Here is an 18,988-nt window from a genome sequence, read left to right as displayed (position 1 = left end):
AGTGTAATATTTTGTGCTATACTCTTAAAATATTTTGTCAATTTTTTGATTTTTTTTAACTTGTCAAAAACTGATCATTTTCACAACAAAGTGCGCTAGAATTGTTTGTGTCTATAACGAACTACTGAATTAACGTTTCTCCTCCAATTTTGGGAGACTAGTGTAGATACCTACAGTGTGACGCCACCTCCGAACGGCAGATGGTTTATTATGAGAGGCTTTTTCATAGCAATTTGAGGAAATAAAAAATCAGTTAATTTGGCGCGTTAACGCTCACTGTTGACTACAAGCCAAAATGATCTAATGATGCCGCCCCATCAAATTTTCCTGTAAGCATTTATTCGGAGTGGTTGCATAGGTTTTCCTTGATAAGATATAAACTTTCCGATTCCTCAAATGCGTTAATTATGTGTGCTACTGCAGCTGTTGAGGTAAAAATGAGTTCGTCTTCTCTTTTGAAAATATTAATTGTTTGTTTGAACTGAAATAGTCAAGTTAGGGAAGCTCTAACCAAGGAAAACTGTAAATGAGCTTTGTGGGTTTATTTTTAAATGTCGAATTTGAGTTTATTACTCTCTTCTAAAGCAAAATACTTCCTTAATTCTGTTCCTTATTTTCAGGAAAATCTGAGAAAAACTTACGGATATTCTTTGAAAATCGTTTCATCTTTCGCAACATTTGCTCTTTTTTGTATTCGGTCGCCGTTGCCGAATGGGTTGGTGCGTGACTACCATTCGGAATTCAGAGAGAGAACGTAGATTCGAATCTCGGTGAAACATCAAAATTAAGAAAAATATATTTCTAATAGCGATCGCCCCTCGGCAGGCAATGGCAAAAAGCTCCTTATAAAAATATCTGCCGTTCGGAGTCGGCTTGAAACTGTAAGTTCCTCCATTTGTGGCACAACATCAAGACGCACGCCACAAATAGGAGGAGCAGCTCGGCCAAACACCCTTATTAAATTGTTTCCGTTGTACAATTAACCTTTTGTAAACACCATTATAATTGTACTGTGCTGATATATTTATGTAATTTTGAATAACATTTTAATACAAAAGAAAAACTTCATTTCATTTCATTTAGTTGAAGAAACATCTGTGACCCTATTTCATTGAAACATATGTATGTATGTATGTGTGCTTGTATTTTGAAGTTCTACAAAGGTGAAATAATTTCTTCATAAATACGAACGCAATCAATATTCGAATCATTGTAAAAGCAAAAGTCAAAATGAAGATACAGTTTTTAATTTTCTCTTTCTCCGGTAATTTTCTCCTTCTCAAGGGATATTTTAGACACCAATTCTTATCGTAATTTCCTTCCAGTATTGTTTGCCCTCTGCAACGCAGCGAGCGAGTGCAGAACTCCGCTGGATATACAAATTTGTGTGCAACTCAGTCGACGCTGTCGCGAAACTGCGCCCAAAAGGACTCCCGCTCTACCCACAGACAGCTTGGGAGTTTTCAACCAGGATTGCCGCAGGCGCGTCGAGGGCTGGCGCAATGTGGCGCTTTGTGATATGTTGTGGGCGGTCTGTGAACGTAAGTAGCCACATAAGATACGACCTGTGTACTCTCAAATCATTTAATTGTTTTACTTCCACTTTAGTTACAATCATAAAATGCGAAAAAATCTCTTGTTCCACTGTCGCAGGGGCGGTAAAGAGACTTAATTTAAATTAAATGCTTAGCTCAAATATCAAAATGCGGTTTACGAATATTGTATACGCATCTTGAATGTTGTCTCTTTTAATTTCATGTAATAAATGCATTCTTTTCTTCAATTTAAAATTGTTTTGTTGCCGTCTCCTTATTTGTATCTTAAGCAGAAAACAGCGCACTTTTCCACGTAATGTTTGCGTGTTGAATTTTAAAGAAATTACGAGCACTTTAAAGCCACAACGAAATGTACATAAAACAACAAACGAAACATAAGAAAATACAGAGAAGGTCAAACGTGATGTAATAAAATTTTATTTTACGATATTATTATTACAACATAACAATAATGGACACACGAACATAAATACACTTACAGCAAAAGGGCAACGTTCAAACTCTTGCACCAGCGCTTCGCCTATAGGTTATGGACATACATACATAAATATGGACCAGCGTGCGGGTCAAGTGGATGTTTCGCTGAAAGAGCGCACACATACATACATGTATACATATGCACTTGTAGGTATGTAATGACTTGTTGGTAAAACGCAAGAAGTGTTTGTTTGCTTGTGACTCGCTCGAAAGATTCTTAGAAACTCATCGTGCACCGATCGAGTTTGTTTTTTCGTAATGGGAAATAAATATACAATAATAATCTGCTACGTATGAACTTGAATTTTTTTTCGTCAATCTTCCCAAATCATTTAAAATCATGCACGCTGCGAAATATTTAGAAAGACAATCGGATTTTTCCTTGGAAATTGAAGTCTGCGGCTTTGAGAAATTTGTGTATTTGTGTATGAATTCGCTTATAGGCTGAATTTTCAATACGCCAAACTATAAGCAGTGTATTGCTATGCAAGATGACATTGCTCAACACCAGCAGCGCCGTCAGAATTGAGAAGGACCTCTCCGAGCCGTTCGATACCAAACGAGGTTTCAGACAGGGTGACTCGCTGTCGTGTGACTTCTGTAACCTGATGTTGGAGAGCACCGTACGAGCCGCAGAACTTAATCACTCAGGCACAATATTTTATAAGAGCGTACAGTTGTTGGCGTGTGCCGATGATATTGACATTATCGGCCTTAACAACCGCGCTGTTAGTTCTGCCTTCTCTAAACTGGATAACGAGGCAAAGCGAATGTGTCTGGTGGTGAACGAGGACAAAACGAAGTACCTACTGTCTTCAAACAAACAGTCGGCGCACTCGCGTATCGGCACCCACGTCACTGTTGACAGTTACAATTTCGAGGTTGTAAAAGACTTCGTTTATTTAGAAACCAGCATTAACACCGATAATAATGTCAGCCTTGAAATCCAACGTAGAATCTCTCTTGCCAACAAGTGCCACTTTGGACTAAGTAAGCAACTGAGCAGTAAAGTCCTCTCTCGACAAACAAAACTAACACTCTATAAGGCTCTCATCATGCCCGTCCTAACGTATGGCGCAGAAGCTTGGACGATGTAAGCGACGCATGGAGTGTTTGAGAGAAAGATTCAGTTCAGTTCAGTTTATTTGTTTATCTAAATAGTACACCACCAGTTCATTTACGAATCAATCCAATATATTTAACTTAACTACAATAATAAGAAGAAAAGAAGCAATAGGAAAAGAAAAGAAGGATTTAGAAAAGAAAGAACAAAAGAAGTAATTAGAGAATGTAGAGAGAAATTTAATGCCCTAATTTAATGCAATCAACCTGAAAAATAATCTAGATGATGGTAGGTAATTAAATTTTGGAACGATGAATTTGTTGTGCCTGCGAGACCTTACTGGTATCAACTTCTCTGTCAGATAGGGAGGAGACTTGAATAATGTAAGTTTGCACAAAAATATGCAAGTTCTAGCAGACAAATAACTATTAAGGCAACAGCCAAGTAACCTTGATCGCCATGCAGAGATATGGTCATATCTGCCAATCCCATATACATACCGCGTGGCGTTATTAAATGACACATTAAGTTTATGGCAAGATGTGGAGTCGAGTTTGCTGTATACCACCTCAGAGTACGTAATGAGAGGCATAATTAGCTGGAGAACTAGTTTACGCCTCGTTGCAGAGACTCTCAGCTTACGCAATGTAGCATAAATGTTCCCCACAACCCTATTTATATGGTCAGCACAGGTAAGTTTTGTGTTGAGAATAAACCCCAAATTTTGTACCTTATCCATAAAGGTAAGAGAACTTGTACCTATCCTCAATTTAGGGATTTTGTCAACATGACTTTGACGCGTTCAGACATAAAGAGTTTTCATTAGCCCATACAGAAATAGCAGACAAATCACTGTTTATTTTGAAACATAAATCTTCTGCGGAAGATTTTTGGACCTTTGCACGTTGGCAATGGCGAATATCGCAGACAATGGAACGATGAGCTCACACGACGACATAGCGCAGCGAATAAAGATCCAGCGGCTACGTTGCCTGGGTCTTGTCGTCCGAATGGATACAAACGCTCCGGCTTTGAAAGTATTCGATGCATTACCAGCTGGTGGTAGCAGAGGAAGAGGAAGGCCTCCTCTGCGTTGGAAAGATCAGGTGGAGAAGGACTTGGCTTCACTTGGTGTTTCCACCTGGCGCCGGTTAGCTTGAGATAGAATCGACTGGCGCGCTTTGTTAAATACGGCCAAAATCGCGTAAGCGGTTATCGCGTCAATTAAGAAGAAGAGAACATACATGTGTGGCGCAAAATTAATCACCCAATGAGAATATTTATAATTTTTGCAAATGGCATCGTACGTCAATCATTTCTTTGAGACTTGTGAACTGGACAGCTGCAGTATACGAGTATAAACAGGCAAGCAATGGAGCGTGTAAAAATCGAAATAAAAATTTCCATCCCTCAAGATTTGTTTTTTTTTTTTTCTTTCTATTTAATAATTTCTTCGAAGGCACATCACTGCAAAACTTCAGCTCCGTTGGTAACGTTTCTTACATACATACATCGTTGAAAAGCCTGTGCCTGGTCGTTGATGGCTTGAGTAACTCGCATTTTAGCTGGATGTTGCCACCGGTTATATTGAAAAAAGGTAATATATCAATTAACATAAGTACTACAACATGAGCATCATGGGCAACAATATTCATCACAATTTTTTTTTTTTCTGATAGCGTTGCCACCTCAATTTTATTGCAAAAATAGCAAGTCATCATAAATTTCACTACATATAAAAATAGTAAAATACAGATATCAAATGAAAGACACTTCAACAAGCTTTAATAAAAAAATATTTTTAGCTGGTGCTGCCGCCTGCTTGTTTTTTTGTACATTAAGAAATTGAATACAAAAATATAATAACTAAAGAAAATATATATGTATATACTTGGCTGTGAAATTGAGAACAGCTTTAATAAGAAATATGTTTAGCTGGTGTTGCCACCTGCTTGTTTTATGTAAATTAAGAAATTGATTATAAAATTAATATATAAAAGCTAAAAAAATATATATATGTACATAATTGGCTATAAAACTGAGAATAGCTTTAATACAAAATATTTTTAGCTAGTGCTGCCACCTGCTTGTTTTTTATAAATTAAGAATTTGATTAAAAATATATAATAACTAAAAAAATATGTATGTACATACTTGGCTGTAAAACTGAGGATAGCTTCAATCAAAAATATTTTTAGCTGCTGTTGCCACCTGCTTGCTTTTTGTAAATTAAAAAAGTATTACAAAAATATAATAACCAAAAAAATTTTTTTGTACATACTTGGCTGTAAAACTGAGGTCAGCTTTAATAAATAATGTTTTATATATTTAGCTGCTGTTGCCACCTGCTTGTTTTCTGTAAATTAAGAAATTGATTACAGAAATATAAATGAAGTCAAACAATTTTATAATATTCAGATTTTGCTTTTCAATATTTTTTAAATTTTTGTTTACTTAAAATTTTTTTTTGCTATTTTTTATTTGAGAAAAAAACAATTAAAATGTTTTGTTCAACATGTTTCGGAAAACTCTTTTTCTTGTCAGTTTTGAAAAACTAGACCCCTGCCAGATCTCATAATAGGAACTCATTAACTTTTCTAGTTATATTCAAACCCTGCTTTCCAGTTAAACCCAGTTTAAAAATCCAACATTTCAGGATTAAATTTAGTTTAAAATTCCACCACAATTAAACATTCAGGTCTTTGTGCTCGAAAGAATTCGTTATTAGATAAATTTGTACACACAAATGAGTCATGGATTTGTCATCTATAGGCCATGCATGAAATCTAATCATTACAATAAACTCTGCAAATAAATAGAAAATTCCATTACGAGTGCAATGGACGAATTCACTAAAACGTATAATTAAAATAGCCGCCAACACATACGCACACGCGCACATTAGCAAGTACATGATCATACGTCTAAGCAGCTAGAAGAAAAAGCTCGGAAGTTGTGCTGCTCTAGCCCACTGCCTTGCTCATTTACTTACATATATGTACTTCAGTTATCTCCCGCTCTCTTGACAAGCTATCGTCTCGGGTGTCAACAAATGTCAAAATATCAGTTTAAACACTTGATCGTAAAGATAGTCAGATGAAATAATAAGATCTCAGTGATCGCGTAAGCTAGAGGCCAAGACAATTGCTAGTGGCCAAATAGAAAAACTCGAGACAAATCCAAAGTGCAATTTCAATTTGTCAGGAATTTCATTGCACGCGTTTTCATTCACTTTTGGTTTGAAAGCCGTTGTGTGCTTGGCTTGTGTCGTTTGTTTACAACATTTTTTAGCGTTGTGAGTGTGACGATGAGCCACAGTTGTGAAAGTCAGAATGGCCAACAACACTAAACACATTTACGTGAGGTTTGCGCAGCTGCATCCGCTGTTTACTACAGCTTTGGCGAGCGCTTCAGCATTTGCTAATGCAAGGCATGGAAATGGCGAACGAAATATATCAACGTCCGTAACGCAACTAAGCAACGACACCGACAACGTTCTTTTGCTAATTAACGATGAGAACTACCTTAACTCGTATGGCCACCGGCCGAATTCCATGATCATTACTTGTATGATTTGTGCCTGGGTTTCATTAATAGTGAGCGTGACCATTTGTTGTTTTGCGCAATGTGACATTGTGAAGCGAATACAGCAAATTCTCCACGGCAGAAGGAGTGGTAGTGAGCACCAAAGGGGTGAGTACAGCAATAACGAAATCTGAGTATTTAAATGTTGCATTTATAATTTTTGGCGAGTGATCAGCAACTTGTACTTATGAGTGCTATTTGCATAGTTGCCAACTTACTTAAAGCGGCAGTAGATTTAGAGCTCTTTTTGAAAATTAAAACAACACAGCAAATGGTTTAGTGCCTAGTGCTCTTTTTAGTGTTTCTTTTCTTTTTTTTGTGTTTCAAATGCGATCTACATCTCACAAATAGTTCAAAGCATGAGATAATTTGAAATATTTAAAGCTGAAGAATCAGGAATCAGAATTTTAAAGATGAAGAATCTACAAATTTAAATGTACTATAATTATTGAGATTAAAACTTATAAACACCCGCTAGTCTCGATGCATTTGGAAATGTGGCAAATTTGACAATTCGGCTCTTATCAAAGCCAAACTCAAATGCAAAAGTTGGGCGAGCTTTCACAACTGTCCTCTATAGTGTCGCAGAGTCTGAGCGTGATCTGTCAATTAGCTTGTTTTTGGCATTTAATTATATCAGTCAACCACAGGTGTGCCCTACGATTTTCACTATGGGTAAAAATATCAAACAAACAATTTGTCTTTAATTTTGTGTTTTGAACGAGATTTCGTGTGCCGAATCGTTGAAAATGTTTCAGAATGCCTATGGCTAGTGCGCTTTATCAAAAACAGGCGTCTTCGAGTGGTACAAGGCTTTTGTAGAGGGCCGAGAAGTGGTGGGAGATTTGCCTCGATCTGGTCGCCCATCAACGTCTTCAATGGATGAAAACGTCGACAAAGTCAAGAAAATGGTGCTGGAAAACCATCATTTAAGTTTGAGGGAGGTAGCTCGTGACCTTAGCGTGTTTGACGAATCAATTAGCAACATTTTACACCATCAATTGGGTATGAAACTCGTGACTGCTCGACTCGTTTCAAGAGAGTTGGATTTATTTAAAAAAATTCATCGGAAGACGGTGGTTGAAAATATCGTCGACAAAGTCAAGAAAATGGTGCTGGAAAACCATCATTTAAGTTTGAGGGAGGTAGCTCGTGACCTTAGCGTGTCTGACGAATCAATTAGTAACATTTTACACCATCAATTGGGTATGAAACTCGTGACTGCTCGACTCGTTTCAAGAGAGTTGGATTTCTTTAAAAAAATTCATCGGAAGACGGTGGTTGAAAATATGCTTGAGCAAGTGAATTCGGACCCAACGTTTTTTCAGCGCATCATAACAGGTAATGAGACGAGGGTATATGAGTTTCGCATGCAAACCAGTCAACAGGCGGCTGATGTGGCTGAATGGCGCTATCAACATGAGCCGAAACCCAAAAAAACTACACCAAAGTCGGTCAAAAGTGAAAGTCATGCTACTCGTTTTCTTTGATTATCATGTTGTTCTGCACTCGGAATTCGTTCCGAATGGCTCTACGGTAAATAAAGAATATTATTTGGAAGATATGCGACGTTTGAAAGAGAATGTGCGTAGGAAACGGCCCAATTTATGGAAAGAAAACTCATGGATCTTGCACCATGATAACGCACCGTCTCACAGGGTGAGACATATTCTAAACACTTTTTTGACCAAAAACTCGACAAATATCATCGAACAACCACCGGATTCACCGGATTTAGCCCCTTTGACTTTTGCCTCTTCCCAAAACTTAAATTGCCATTCCGCGAACGCCGCCTTGAATCGATAGGGGTCATTAACGAAAATTCGCTGAAGAAGCTGAAGATGATCTCTTCAAATGCGTTTAAAAGGTGCTTTGATGACTGGACTATTTTGAAGGCGACAAAATAAACTTTGATGATTAAACAATTATTTTGCGTTTTATAGAACAATTCCCGGTAATTTTTGACAGAATGTATAATATACCAGTTGATGTAAATTGTGATACCGCTAGAAAACACGTTTATTAAAATTCAAAATATGAAGTCAATTTTATAAAAGTTGAAAATGATGATGAAATAGATTTTGAAAATAATTTGTGATATGACTTTTTATAAAATTTATATGTATGTGAACCTTTAACTTCTATTTAGAGCTGAGGGCGTCCGTTTATTAGTGTCAGCATCTCTTAAGATTTTTATGTTCCAGAATGCTATCTTAGTCCTAACACGATAGCCACAAGTCGTCAACGCTGGGTTTGATTTTGTTATCTGAGCCAGTGAATTTGATGCTCCGTTAGCGTGAGAATTTCATACAAAACAATATAAATAATAGAAATATATTTTAAAAAGGAGATTCCTTTCCATTTAAACAAAAAATTAGTGCTTTTAGTATGTTAAACCGCTCTTTTTCAAGTTTTGTTCTTTTTTGAAATTCAAAAGTTGGCAACTCTAATATTTTGTATGGTTATGTATGCGGTATGTAGAGCATTAAGCGCAAAACAAAAACAAGCTTTTGTGGAAATGAGTGTAAAGGATGTAAATCATTGCATAATTTGAGGCGCAATTAAAACCCGTGAAGCTATTTATATATTTTTAAAATTATGAATGCTTGCATATCCATATTTATCTGCATATTATCTATGTACTACGCAAGGAAAGCAACCCAAGGGTGATAGAATGCAAGATTGCATCGTTTGATGCGGGGGAAAATGGCACGACTTTGGCATAACGTAATTGTGGACGAGGCGGATAAGAGAACTAAAAGAAAAGTGTGAAAATAATTAACAAAAGTCAATAAAATTGTCATCACTTCACTCTTATAGTAATGCTCTTATGACTACAAGGTGGCGCAAAATTAATCACCTTCTCGGAAGGTTTGAAATTTTTGGAAATGGAAATTTTCTTTATTTGGCACTTGTGAACTAAAAAAGCTGCAGTATACAGACAGACAAGCAATGGGGCGCATAAAGGTGAAAATAAAGATTTTCAGCACTCGAAATTATTATTTTTTAATTTGGTAAAGTTATTTAAATAAAAAATTGGATGATTAATTTTACGCCACTGTGTATTATGTGCCTTAATTTTCGCGAGAGATGTACGTTGAGGGGCTCGCTTACGTTTTCATCATCTTCTATTCGTTTACCTCGCTATTTAGAGGTTCAATTCAGTTTTAGTGATTTTTGGGTCAAACCCATATCTTAAAGCCTTCCTTAGAATGACCTGCCCATGTCCACTTTTTATTACGGTGGAGTTTACTTGTCAGGCAAATTAGTACGCGCTTTGATATCGCTTCTCTATCTGCCTTTTTTAGCAGCTGGTAAATGGAAAATGGCGATTTAAAAAAATTTGATTTTCAGATTAGGCGCATTTCGATCTCGGCTGTTACCGTAGCAACCAAAATTGCCACATTTGGTGCTTGGGAAACAGAATTTTTTTCCCTTTGGCTTTTCCTCATATCTTTTGTTTAATTCTAAATAAATTTTGATTTTTACAATTTGCTATATTTTTCAATAATTTATACTCTCTAAAGAAGTTTTTAAGAGAACGAAATATGAAGTCTTAGACCCTAAGTGACGCTTTCAGGTCCTTTGAAATAGTTTTGAGATGCTAGTGAACAAATAAAAATATAAACTCAATGCAATTGAGCTCCAGTATCGCTCGAATATGAATTTTGTCACAGCTGAGAAGTGGTGTCGAAGAGTATGGCATCAGCTGCTGCTGTTGTTGTTGTTGTAGCAGTAATACAAGCCCTGTCAGTAATACAAGCCCACTGCGTGTCACTAGTAACGGGCGACCAGACAAGCGCTGCATAGTTTAGAACCGGCCCGCCAATTGCCTTAAATGTCGATAGCAAGGCAAGCAAATACTTTTGCCCCAAGTGCGATTTGAGGACCTTGTTGCGGTTTTGGACTTCAGTGGCAATTTCGATTGTGTGCGTAGAGAAGGAGAGAAGGAGAGCAAACTGTCAAAGGTTACACCCACAACTTTGGGATTGTTTACAGTCGGAATTGGTATATCGTCGACTTTTACCTTGAGTTGCAGTTTGACCTCCTTTGTCCAGTTGGTGAAGAGGGTCGCCGTGGTCTTTGTGGGGGGAAGTTGGAGATTCCTCGCAGTAAAAAAGCGAGGCCATCAACATCATTGCCCGACGCCATTATCGTGCAGTCATCAGCGTATGAGGCCGGCAAGCAGCTGCTAATCAATTTCAAAAATTTCAAACTTTTCGCTGAGATGTGGCAACAGAGAATAAATGACAACTCGCATTTTAAGCACTCAAGCGTTTTACACAAATCCCAGCAAATATCTGTAACATGCAAAGAATCACTGCTCACTGGATTTTCCACTCTTCCGCGGTAATATGAACTCTTAAACGCTTTCTAAGTATTTATTACATTTTTTACACACGGCAGATACTCGCCGCATCATTTCCTTACTCTATTCAAATTGTATTGAAAGTCCTTTCAAACTCTACTACTGCATAAAAGCGAACTTGTTTACATAAACATTCGAGCCACACAAGCGCTGGTACGCAAAGCTGCATCCTGCAAATAATGCCCAAAAAAATGCATTTAACGCAGTAATAATTCACCGCCAGACGCCATTCATCATAGTATCATGCCGTTCCGCTCCACTCAAGCCACCTCCCCTGTGGTCATAACCATATCATTGTTAGCCATCTGGTCTATCCATTTACACAGGCTGCAGATGTACTGCTCGTACACAAAGCCAGCTTAAACTCTCAGCTTAGATAAATTGAATGGCGCAACTTCAATGCGTTCGCCATTTTGTGGGAAATCAACTACAAGCAATACTGCAGTAAAATACGTACAGAGGGAAAGACATTGCAGGCAGGCAAAAGTTGAAAATCACGAAGAGCGAACATACAGCAACATCCAGCACCAACAGCAACAGCCAGTGTTAAGAAATTAATCTAATTTTCGAATAACCAGAATACTCGCATTTGACATGAAAGTAGGTCAGGCGGTTGCTATAGTAATAAGGATATTTGAACAAGACGTGGTGTATGTATTGATTTTTCCCCCTTATTCAAGCACGGAGTCCGCCTGGTATGTTACACTTTTCCTTGACTTCATATAACCAACTGAGAGTCAACTATGTAGAATTTTCTACAATTCTGATGTCAGGTATCGAGCCAGCGACTTGCTGATTAATAGTCAATTTGCTGCGCTGTTGGATTCAGTTGTTTAAACACTGAGTAATAAATTTCTGAGTATTGGTTGCTTGTTGAATATATATAGAAGTTTGAAGGTAATTTGAATTACATGTACGCGTCCTAGCTTCGACTGAGCTGAGTGCTTTTATGCATGGCTATTATTAAAGTTTTTGAAGTAAAAACTTCTTTAAGCGCTTTTCAAATTTTTGCAGGTGTAAATTTTTAGTGTTCGTTAACAGCATGTCGAGAGAATGAGAATGTTACAGTACCAGTAGGAGTAGCTGTAAAAGTAGGAGTAGCTGTAAGAGTAGCTTCTCTGTTCCGTAGTAACGAACAGAACTGACAAGTATTATATACATAGACAAAGAACTGTTAAAAATGTCAACCTATATAATTTGCCGAAGCATCGAGTGCTGAACGAAATCAAATATGTGATTAGCTAGCGGTTCCGTAAGAGAGGGAAGCTTGAGTATTTTTTTTTTTTTGTAATCTTGGTACACTCTTCATATGAACCATTCTGAAGTTTCATTTCAGCCTATCAATTCATTCTTTGCTTACAAGCCATTTAGTATTGACGTGTCACAGTATTTTCTACAATGGAAAACATCAAGTGATTGAGGTTTTATTTTTGGAAGGTTTAAACCCAAACGTAATTTATGAACGAATGTTGAAAGTGCATTCCGACTTTTCGCCATCAATTCATACTGTAGAAAGATGGGTTACTGAACTTAAACGTGGTCGTACAAGCCTTGAAGAAGATCATCGCCAAAGCACCTACTCGCCCTTCCTAAATCCTCTTACTCAAAGTTCTATAACTCCTTCAGTTTTCGTCTGATTTGCTTGAAATTTTTACACAAATCTAGGGAAACGTGAACCTTTGCAAATATGTTAAGAACACAACAATCGGGCTGAAAACAAAAAGCGATGAAATTAGTCTACAGCCATCCAAAAAGAGTAACAACACCAGAAATCGGAGATATAATACAGGATATCGAATTGGAAAATCGTCGACTAACTGAAAACGATTTCGTAGAAGCCCTGAGCATCTCATTGGGCACTGTAAGCAATATTTTCACTGAAGTATTGGGTTTCTGAAAGCTGTGTTCGCAATGGGTAGCGCATTCGCTAAGAATGGAACGAAAACACATTCGAATGCGACTTTCTCAGCAACATTTAAAGCGTTTTCGAAAGGACAGAGTGGATTTTGTGTACCGATTCGTTACTATGGATGAGACGTGGGTCTATCACATCGATGCTTAATCAAAACAAGAGGCTAAAGAGTGGTGTGGAACTGGTTCTTCGGTTCGAGTCCAGAAATCGGCCAACAAGTTGTTAGCATCAGTTTTTTTGGGATACGAAAGCAATTTTGTTTGTTACAATCTGGTAAAACGTTTTTCATCAAGTGATGAGGTCACAATTGGTGTGGAAGCGTATTTTGCAGCCCTTCCAGATCCTCACTTCAGGGATAAAATTCATATTCAGGGAGAAATAAAATTTTGTTTTTCTTATCGAACCGCAAAACTTATTGAACAACCTAGTAAATGTACCCATGACCAAATTTTTCCCCTGAAGGTGTTGGGCGTTTTGCCCATATAACGACATTATTTATGTGGAAAAACTGCGCAATACCTTTAGGAAAGCAAAATATCAAAAATTAGCAAGAATTTCGAAACACATGCAATTAGCACTTTTTCACATACAGTGCTCGCTCGATAAGGAGAACTAATTTACAATTATAAAGTCAGTACAATTTTACGCAATTAAATTCACAATTTATTATTGTGCGATATGAAATTTCAATTTAAAAAATAATTTTTATTTTAAAAATCTGGCATTTTTTATGTCTTCGGTTTTTCTAGTGCCTGAAGCGCAGCTTTCTCTCTTTGACGTTTCAATACATTCATATCATTTTGAGCGACGCTTTCATAGCTAGCCCACTGTACCGCTTTGTTGAAAATCTCAATTGCTTCACTTGGTTGAATTTTCTCCAGTGCCGCTGCTTCTTCGGTAAAGCGCTTTCTCCATTTTGGGCAGCTCTGAAATACGTAGGCCCAGAATATGTGCCATTTACGCATTTTAAAATCATTTCCTTTTTTATTTTAATGCCACAAGTTGTTGACTTAGCAACATTATATTTCTTCGCACATTCGATCTGTTCTGTAAAAACCCAGAAATTGTAAGTTTTGCTAATGACAACTAATGTGTTCATTCACTGTTATTTAGTCGATAGTTTAAGTTCTCTCTTCTGTCGGCGGCTCTCATAACTATCTACTCTGTTTTTCTTTTTCTTTCAAAGAGAGGTTGTCCCTCTGCCGGCCATGCCAAGCCATGTGTGCATTCCTGCTCTAAAAAACCTTCTACAGTTCGTAGTCTGCCTAAAACTGTACGCTTCTCCGCATATAGAACAACAAGAAGGCACATACACCGCAATTTGGAGGGGAAACCCGGTCAGCCATCTAAACAAGCACATGCGCGCCTATCTTATACAAGTATTATTATAAAAGCAAATTTCAAGCATTTAACGATAATTCTAAAGCCCAAAGTAAACAATTTCGCATTGCATTAAAATATTCCAATTTTCCACAGAAAAGACTTTACGATGACAATAAAGCATCAGCCCTCTATAAAAAAAACAAAAACAATGACAACATGGCCAATAAAAGGTTAGAGCTATCTCTGTCACTTACTTACACTCAAGCCATCAGATATGCACGCACACACATGTCTTCGTTCGTGTAGAATTGACACTTTGATTGCTCATTTAGCGCGTTATATTATATTATATGTACCTTTCGTTCCTCTCGAGTCCGCACGTGTGCAGTTCGTCTATATTTCGTTTTTTCTTCGTTTACAACCATCTTAAAATGTCATCTAAAATATTCATAGGACGTACGTGCGTGTGGTCGCACAGGACACAAACTGATATATACCTAATATGTAAATATATACATAAATGTACTTAAGCGCTTGTTTTAAGTAACATTTAAAAATTCATAGGCTCAAGCGATGCGCAACATTGCAAACATTGTGCCCGACAATAGCCTGTGCTCGAATGCTTCGCTCCTGTCTCCTCATTTCTCCTCTACCATGTCCATGAAATTCGTAGCAAACCGTTAAGCATGTAAACGCTGAATATACCACAGAGAAAAGTCAATGAGTGGATAACCAATACACACGCCGTGTGCTACATAAAATCATAGGAGATTTTACCTCTTGTCTATGTATTATATACTTGCAACACATGCAAACGAATTTGAGACGACTGCTTTTAAAGCATATAATCATCGCCATCCGCTTCTCATTATCGTGATATTTGTCTTTGCTTTTCTCCATCAGTTCTTTCGCACTCTCTCGAGTAATTCAACTCGAAAATATTGGTCTATTGGGTCGTATTTTGCATTACCTAAACCTAAAAGATTAACACTTAATGTACATTTGACCTACAAACCCCACTTGTACACGTGTAACTACGTCAAGGCATATGGTATAATAGGTGCTCTTTTTGGACGAATAGAACTTACAAGTAGATCTATAAATATATCATATATCTATTAACCCCTTGTCTTATAAATAGAGCAACAATTGTGTGTGTCACTTTCGATGAAAGCTGTTTTTCAGTCATTCAAATATTTGCTCTGTACAATTTATTGCGAGACATCACACGTCTGATTCCTGCTTTTCACTTTTGGCCAGACAAAGACATCACGTGTTTGTTACGGGTTTCTCATTTAAGACGCGGTAGTAGGATCACGTCTCCCTCACGTTGTTTTAAGATAAAGGGTTAATAAAATCGTCCAAGTAAACATACGACTTGTGGCGATTAAGTTACGGGAATTTGCCAATAAAAGACTAGGAAATTAAACTACAAGCAAAATTTTACTATCGACCTTCAAAAATTTAAATTTATTAAAAAGTGGAAGCACCCTTCGTAAGCCTCCGAAGTTAACCAGTTCAGCATCAGTCTTTCAGCTTGACTTCTCTTCTTCTTCTTTCTTTTTTCTCTCTCTTTTAGTTTTTCTTCTTTCTTTTGACTTCCTGTACACCATCAAAATGAGTTCCCTTGAGTTGCGTTTTCATTATGGGATCAATAAAAAGTCACTAGAGGCGATATCGGAGCTATAGGCTGTGTGCGGTAATATGTGGGTACCTTTTTTGGCCTAAAACTCTTGAGCTCCAGTGTGTTGTCTTGTTGTAAGATCCAGCTCTTCGGACCACACACAAAAAATGCGTACCTGCAATCGCTTCATGACGCCAACATGGAGTGTCCCACATTGAAATATTTCTGATCAATGATGCCGTGAATATCGCATCGAAATCTCAATTTCATTGGCCGTTGATTCCCTTTACGGATGTCGGGGTCATACTCATATATCCAGGTTTCATCTCAAATGCAATTTACATAAAATTTCCATGGTACTGTCGTTAGATTTCACTGAGAATTGGATCGTTAGTTACTGACCTAAAACTAAATTCTTACTGAGCTATAACTTAATTGCCACTCCGCGCGTACATTTTTTTCAAAGTGTTTGGTCGAGTTCTGACTCCATGTGTATGTAATAAGCAAAGTTACCATATATGTAGTGATAACAATCCTCACGAGACTCTAGCAACCATACATTCCTCCTCAGTGACTATTCAGTACGGGTTGTATGCTTTAGTAATCACTGGCTAATCCTTTTCAAAATAAAATAATCGGTCCAACGCTACCCTCAACATCAATGGTGACTGCTACAAGCGAATTATTCTCAAGTTCTTAGTACCCCACATCAATGCTAATAATTGAAGTGCGTAATAGATTCAGTAAAACAGCAACGCGTTACATCATCATTTTCCTGGTGGACTGAATTTTTTGGATCGCTATGAGGGACTTGGTTATTCGGCGCGTTATTAGTCGTTATAAAATCGGATGTGCTGATAAAAGTGGAGCGATCGGTTGGTTTCACAAGACACAGTCGAGTTAAGGGGCTATATACCATACAGTAGAATGCCAAATTTATTGTATTAGTAAGTAATTTATAGTAGTTAGTAAAACTATTTATTTGGAAAGAAGCTACAGTTGATCTCCGGGAGCTCCTCTCAAAAAAGACGTTTTGCGGTGACCACTGTATCTCTGAACTGGATCCTCTGAAACTAAAAAACCAAATAGATTTCGTTGAAGTAATGTTAAAGCTAGTAATTAATCGAAAGAATAAGCAAAATAAATTTTTTTAACAATTTGCTATTTCTCAAAAAAAGTTGATTTTTGACCAAAATTTCGGCTTTAATTTGTTTATAAAAAAAACAATATTTATAGGTGAGAAGAAATCTTCGATTAATTACTAAAAAATATATTTAAGAAGCTCGTTTTAAAATTTGAGACTAATCGGTGTAGCCGTTTTGGAGTAATGCTAGTCACCGACTTTGAAAACACCATTTTGGGAAAAACGCGTTTAAAATTTGAAAAAAACTTTACATAGGATATATATTTTTTTTAAATTACTTGGCGTTGTCTATCCGTTTCATCGGCTTCTAATAACTCAAGCTGATGATGTCGGCGGGCCATTCTTCCACCTCGGGTGCTTTCGTTGTGGTTTGGTTAAAACCACCTACACATCTTTCTAATAAATTTTCACTGCTGAGGTCTGTATAAATCGGAAGTATAGCCTCAGCAACAACTTCTGCTAATGGTTCATAATCATGTTCGAAAGTGGATAATTGTTTACAGCTGCAGCCCTCTGCCAGCTGCACCAGGAGTCTGATCCGTCCGGGCACTTATAGCGTTGGGGTTTTTCCTCAGTTGAACAATAATGATAAACCTCTATGTGCCCCAGATAGCATTATACATTCTTTAAACGGAATCACAATTTCTCCTATTGCTAAGCCATAATAAACTGTCAACTTATCGATCATCTTTCCAGTAAGTTTGCCTTTTCCACCGTTTCATATATTCTTACCATTCATTATATTCTTCGGTATCGAGTTTCTTCCTCCAAGTTTCACACTGTTTGCAGTAGGCACTTTTTACAATAATATCAATGATTTTACCAGAATAGTATCCGATCAATGATGTCACAGCATACAAGGAAGTAAACCCTCGCCTTTTCCCATCGCCAGATACAATTAATTCTGTCGAATGTTCATCAGAGATTTCCTCTTGTTCTTTACATTTTTTCGCCAAAGCACTGAAACTACTTTCATCCGTTACAGCTGTTTTTGGATTAAAGACATTTTTGAGCTTTTTTATTCGCGACTTACATATGTTAAGAGATTTTCTCATTTCTCTTGAAGACTTCATTTTCACGAAAAAAAGTACAGAAAAAAATATGAACGAACTCACAAGTTTACTGCTTGGCTAAGCCACTTATACTCACTACCACTTTAAGCAGACGCCCGAAATCATTTCGAGCCACTAAATACCATGAAATTTACAAGCCAAGAAATAGTATTTTTTTAATTTGATTTTTTGCAAAAAAATAAAAAATCCATGAATCTAAAAGAAGCATCTGCTACATTTACGCTTATCGATATTTCCTTCTTCAAATAGGCTTAGTAAGTAGTCGATGCCCCAGGCTACCAGTGCACTCGTATTGTGAATAATTTATGATGTTATTCAAGTTGTAGGTAGGTATTTTGCAATTAGTTTCCAACCATTTGAATGTCGAATGATTGCTTCGAGTTATTTTAATCAGGTATGACTTATGTAGCACATTTTTTATTTCTGTTTTTTCCCCCTGCCCATTAGTTAGTAATTTGTTTTACATTTTTTACTGAAATGGAAAGCAGTGGCTTATAATCAATCGATTGTTATTATAGATTTGGGTGTGCAATATAATTCTTACATAATTCATTCTTGTCAGTAGCTTTCAATTTTGTAAAGCTGACTTTGGCGCACAGTAATAAAATATCATAAAATCTTCTCGCTCTCACAAATTCCATTAAATGCACCTGAGGTAAGGCGAAGGTGAAGTATTCTAAATGTTTTTTTTTTCATACGAAATTTTGTAATATTTTGTAAAATGTTGTAATTGAATACAGATTTTTTTCTGACAAAAATATTTGCAAACTTGTTTAGAAGATGAAAGATAGATGGATCCAATTTGTTTTTGAACAACTTTTATACTAAAGTACAAAAAAAATTTTTGAGTGATAAAAATCTT

At 36.9% G+C, this 18,988-nt stretch overlaps 1 protein-coding gene across 1 annotated transcript; it reads left to right on the top strand.

Moving 5' to 3' along the window:
- Positions 1–1,230: 1,230 nt before the first annotated feature.
- LOC129243151 (uncharacterized) lies at positions 1,231–1,715 on the top strand. Its single transcript, XM_054880319.1, has 3 exons — positions 1,231–1,264; positions 1,326–1,541; positions 1,609–1,715. The coding sequence occupies exons 1-3, from the start codon at positions 1,231–1,233 to the stop codon at positions 1,680–1,682; spliced, it is 324 nt and encodes a 107-aa protein (XP_054736294.1). The 3' UTR covers positions 1,683–1,715.
- Positions 1,716–18,988: the final 17,273 nt, after the last annotated feature.

The sequence above is a fragment of the Anastrepha obliqua genome, chromosome 3, assembly GCF_027943255.1.
Source record: "Anastrepha obliqua isolate idAnaObli1 chromosome 3, idAnaObli1_1.0, whole genome shotgun sequence".
In the NCBI taxonomy this organism is placed as follows: Eukaryota; Metazoa; Arthropoda; class Insecta; order Diptera; family Tephritidae; genus Anastrepha; species Anastrepha obliqua.
Note: the sequence above shows the minus strand (reverse complement) of the source record. Positions and strands in the feature narration are given on the sequence as shown.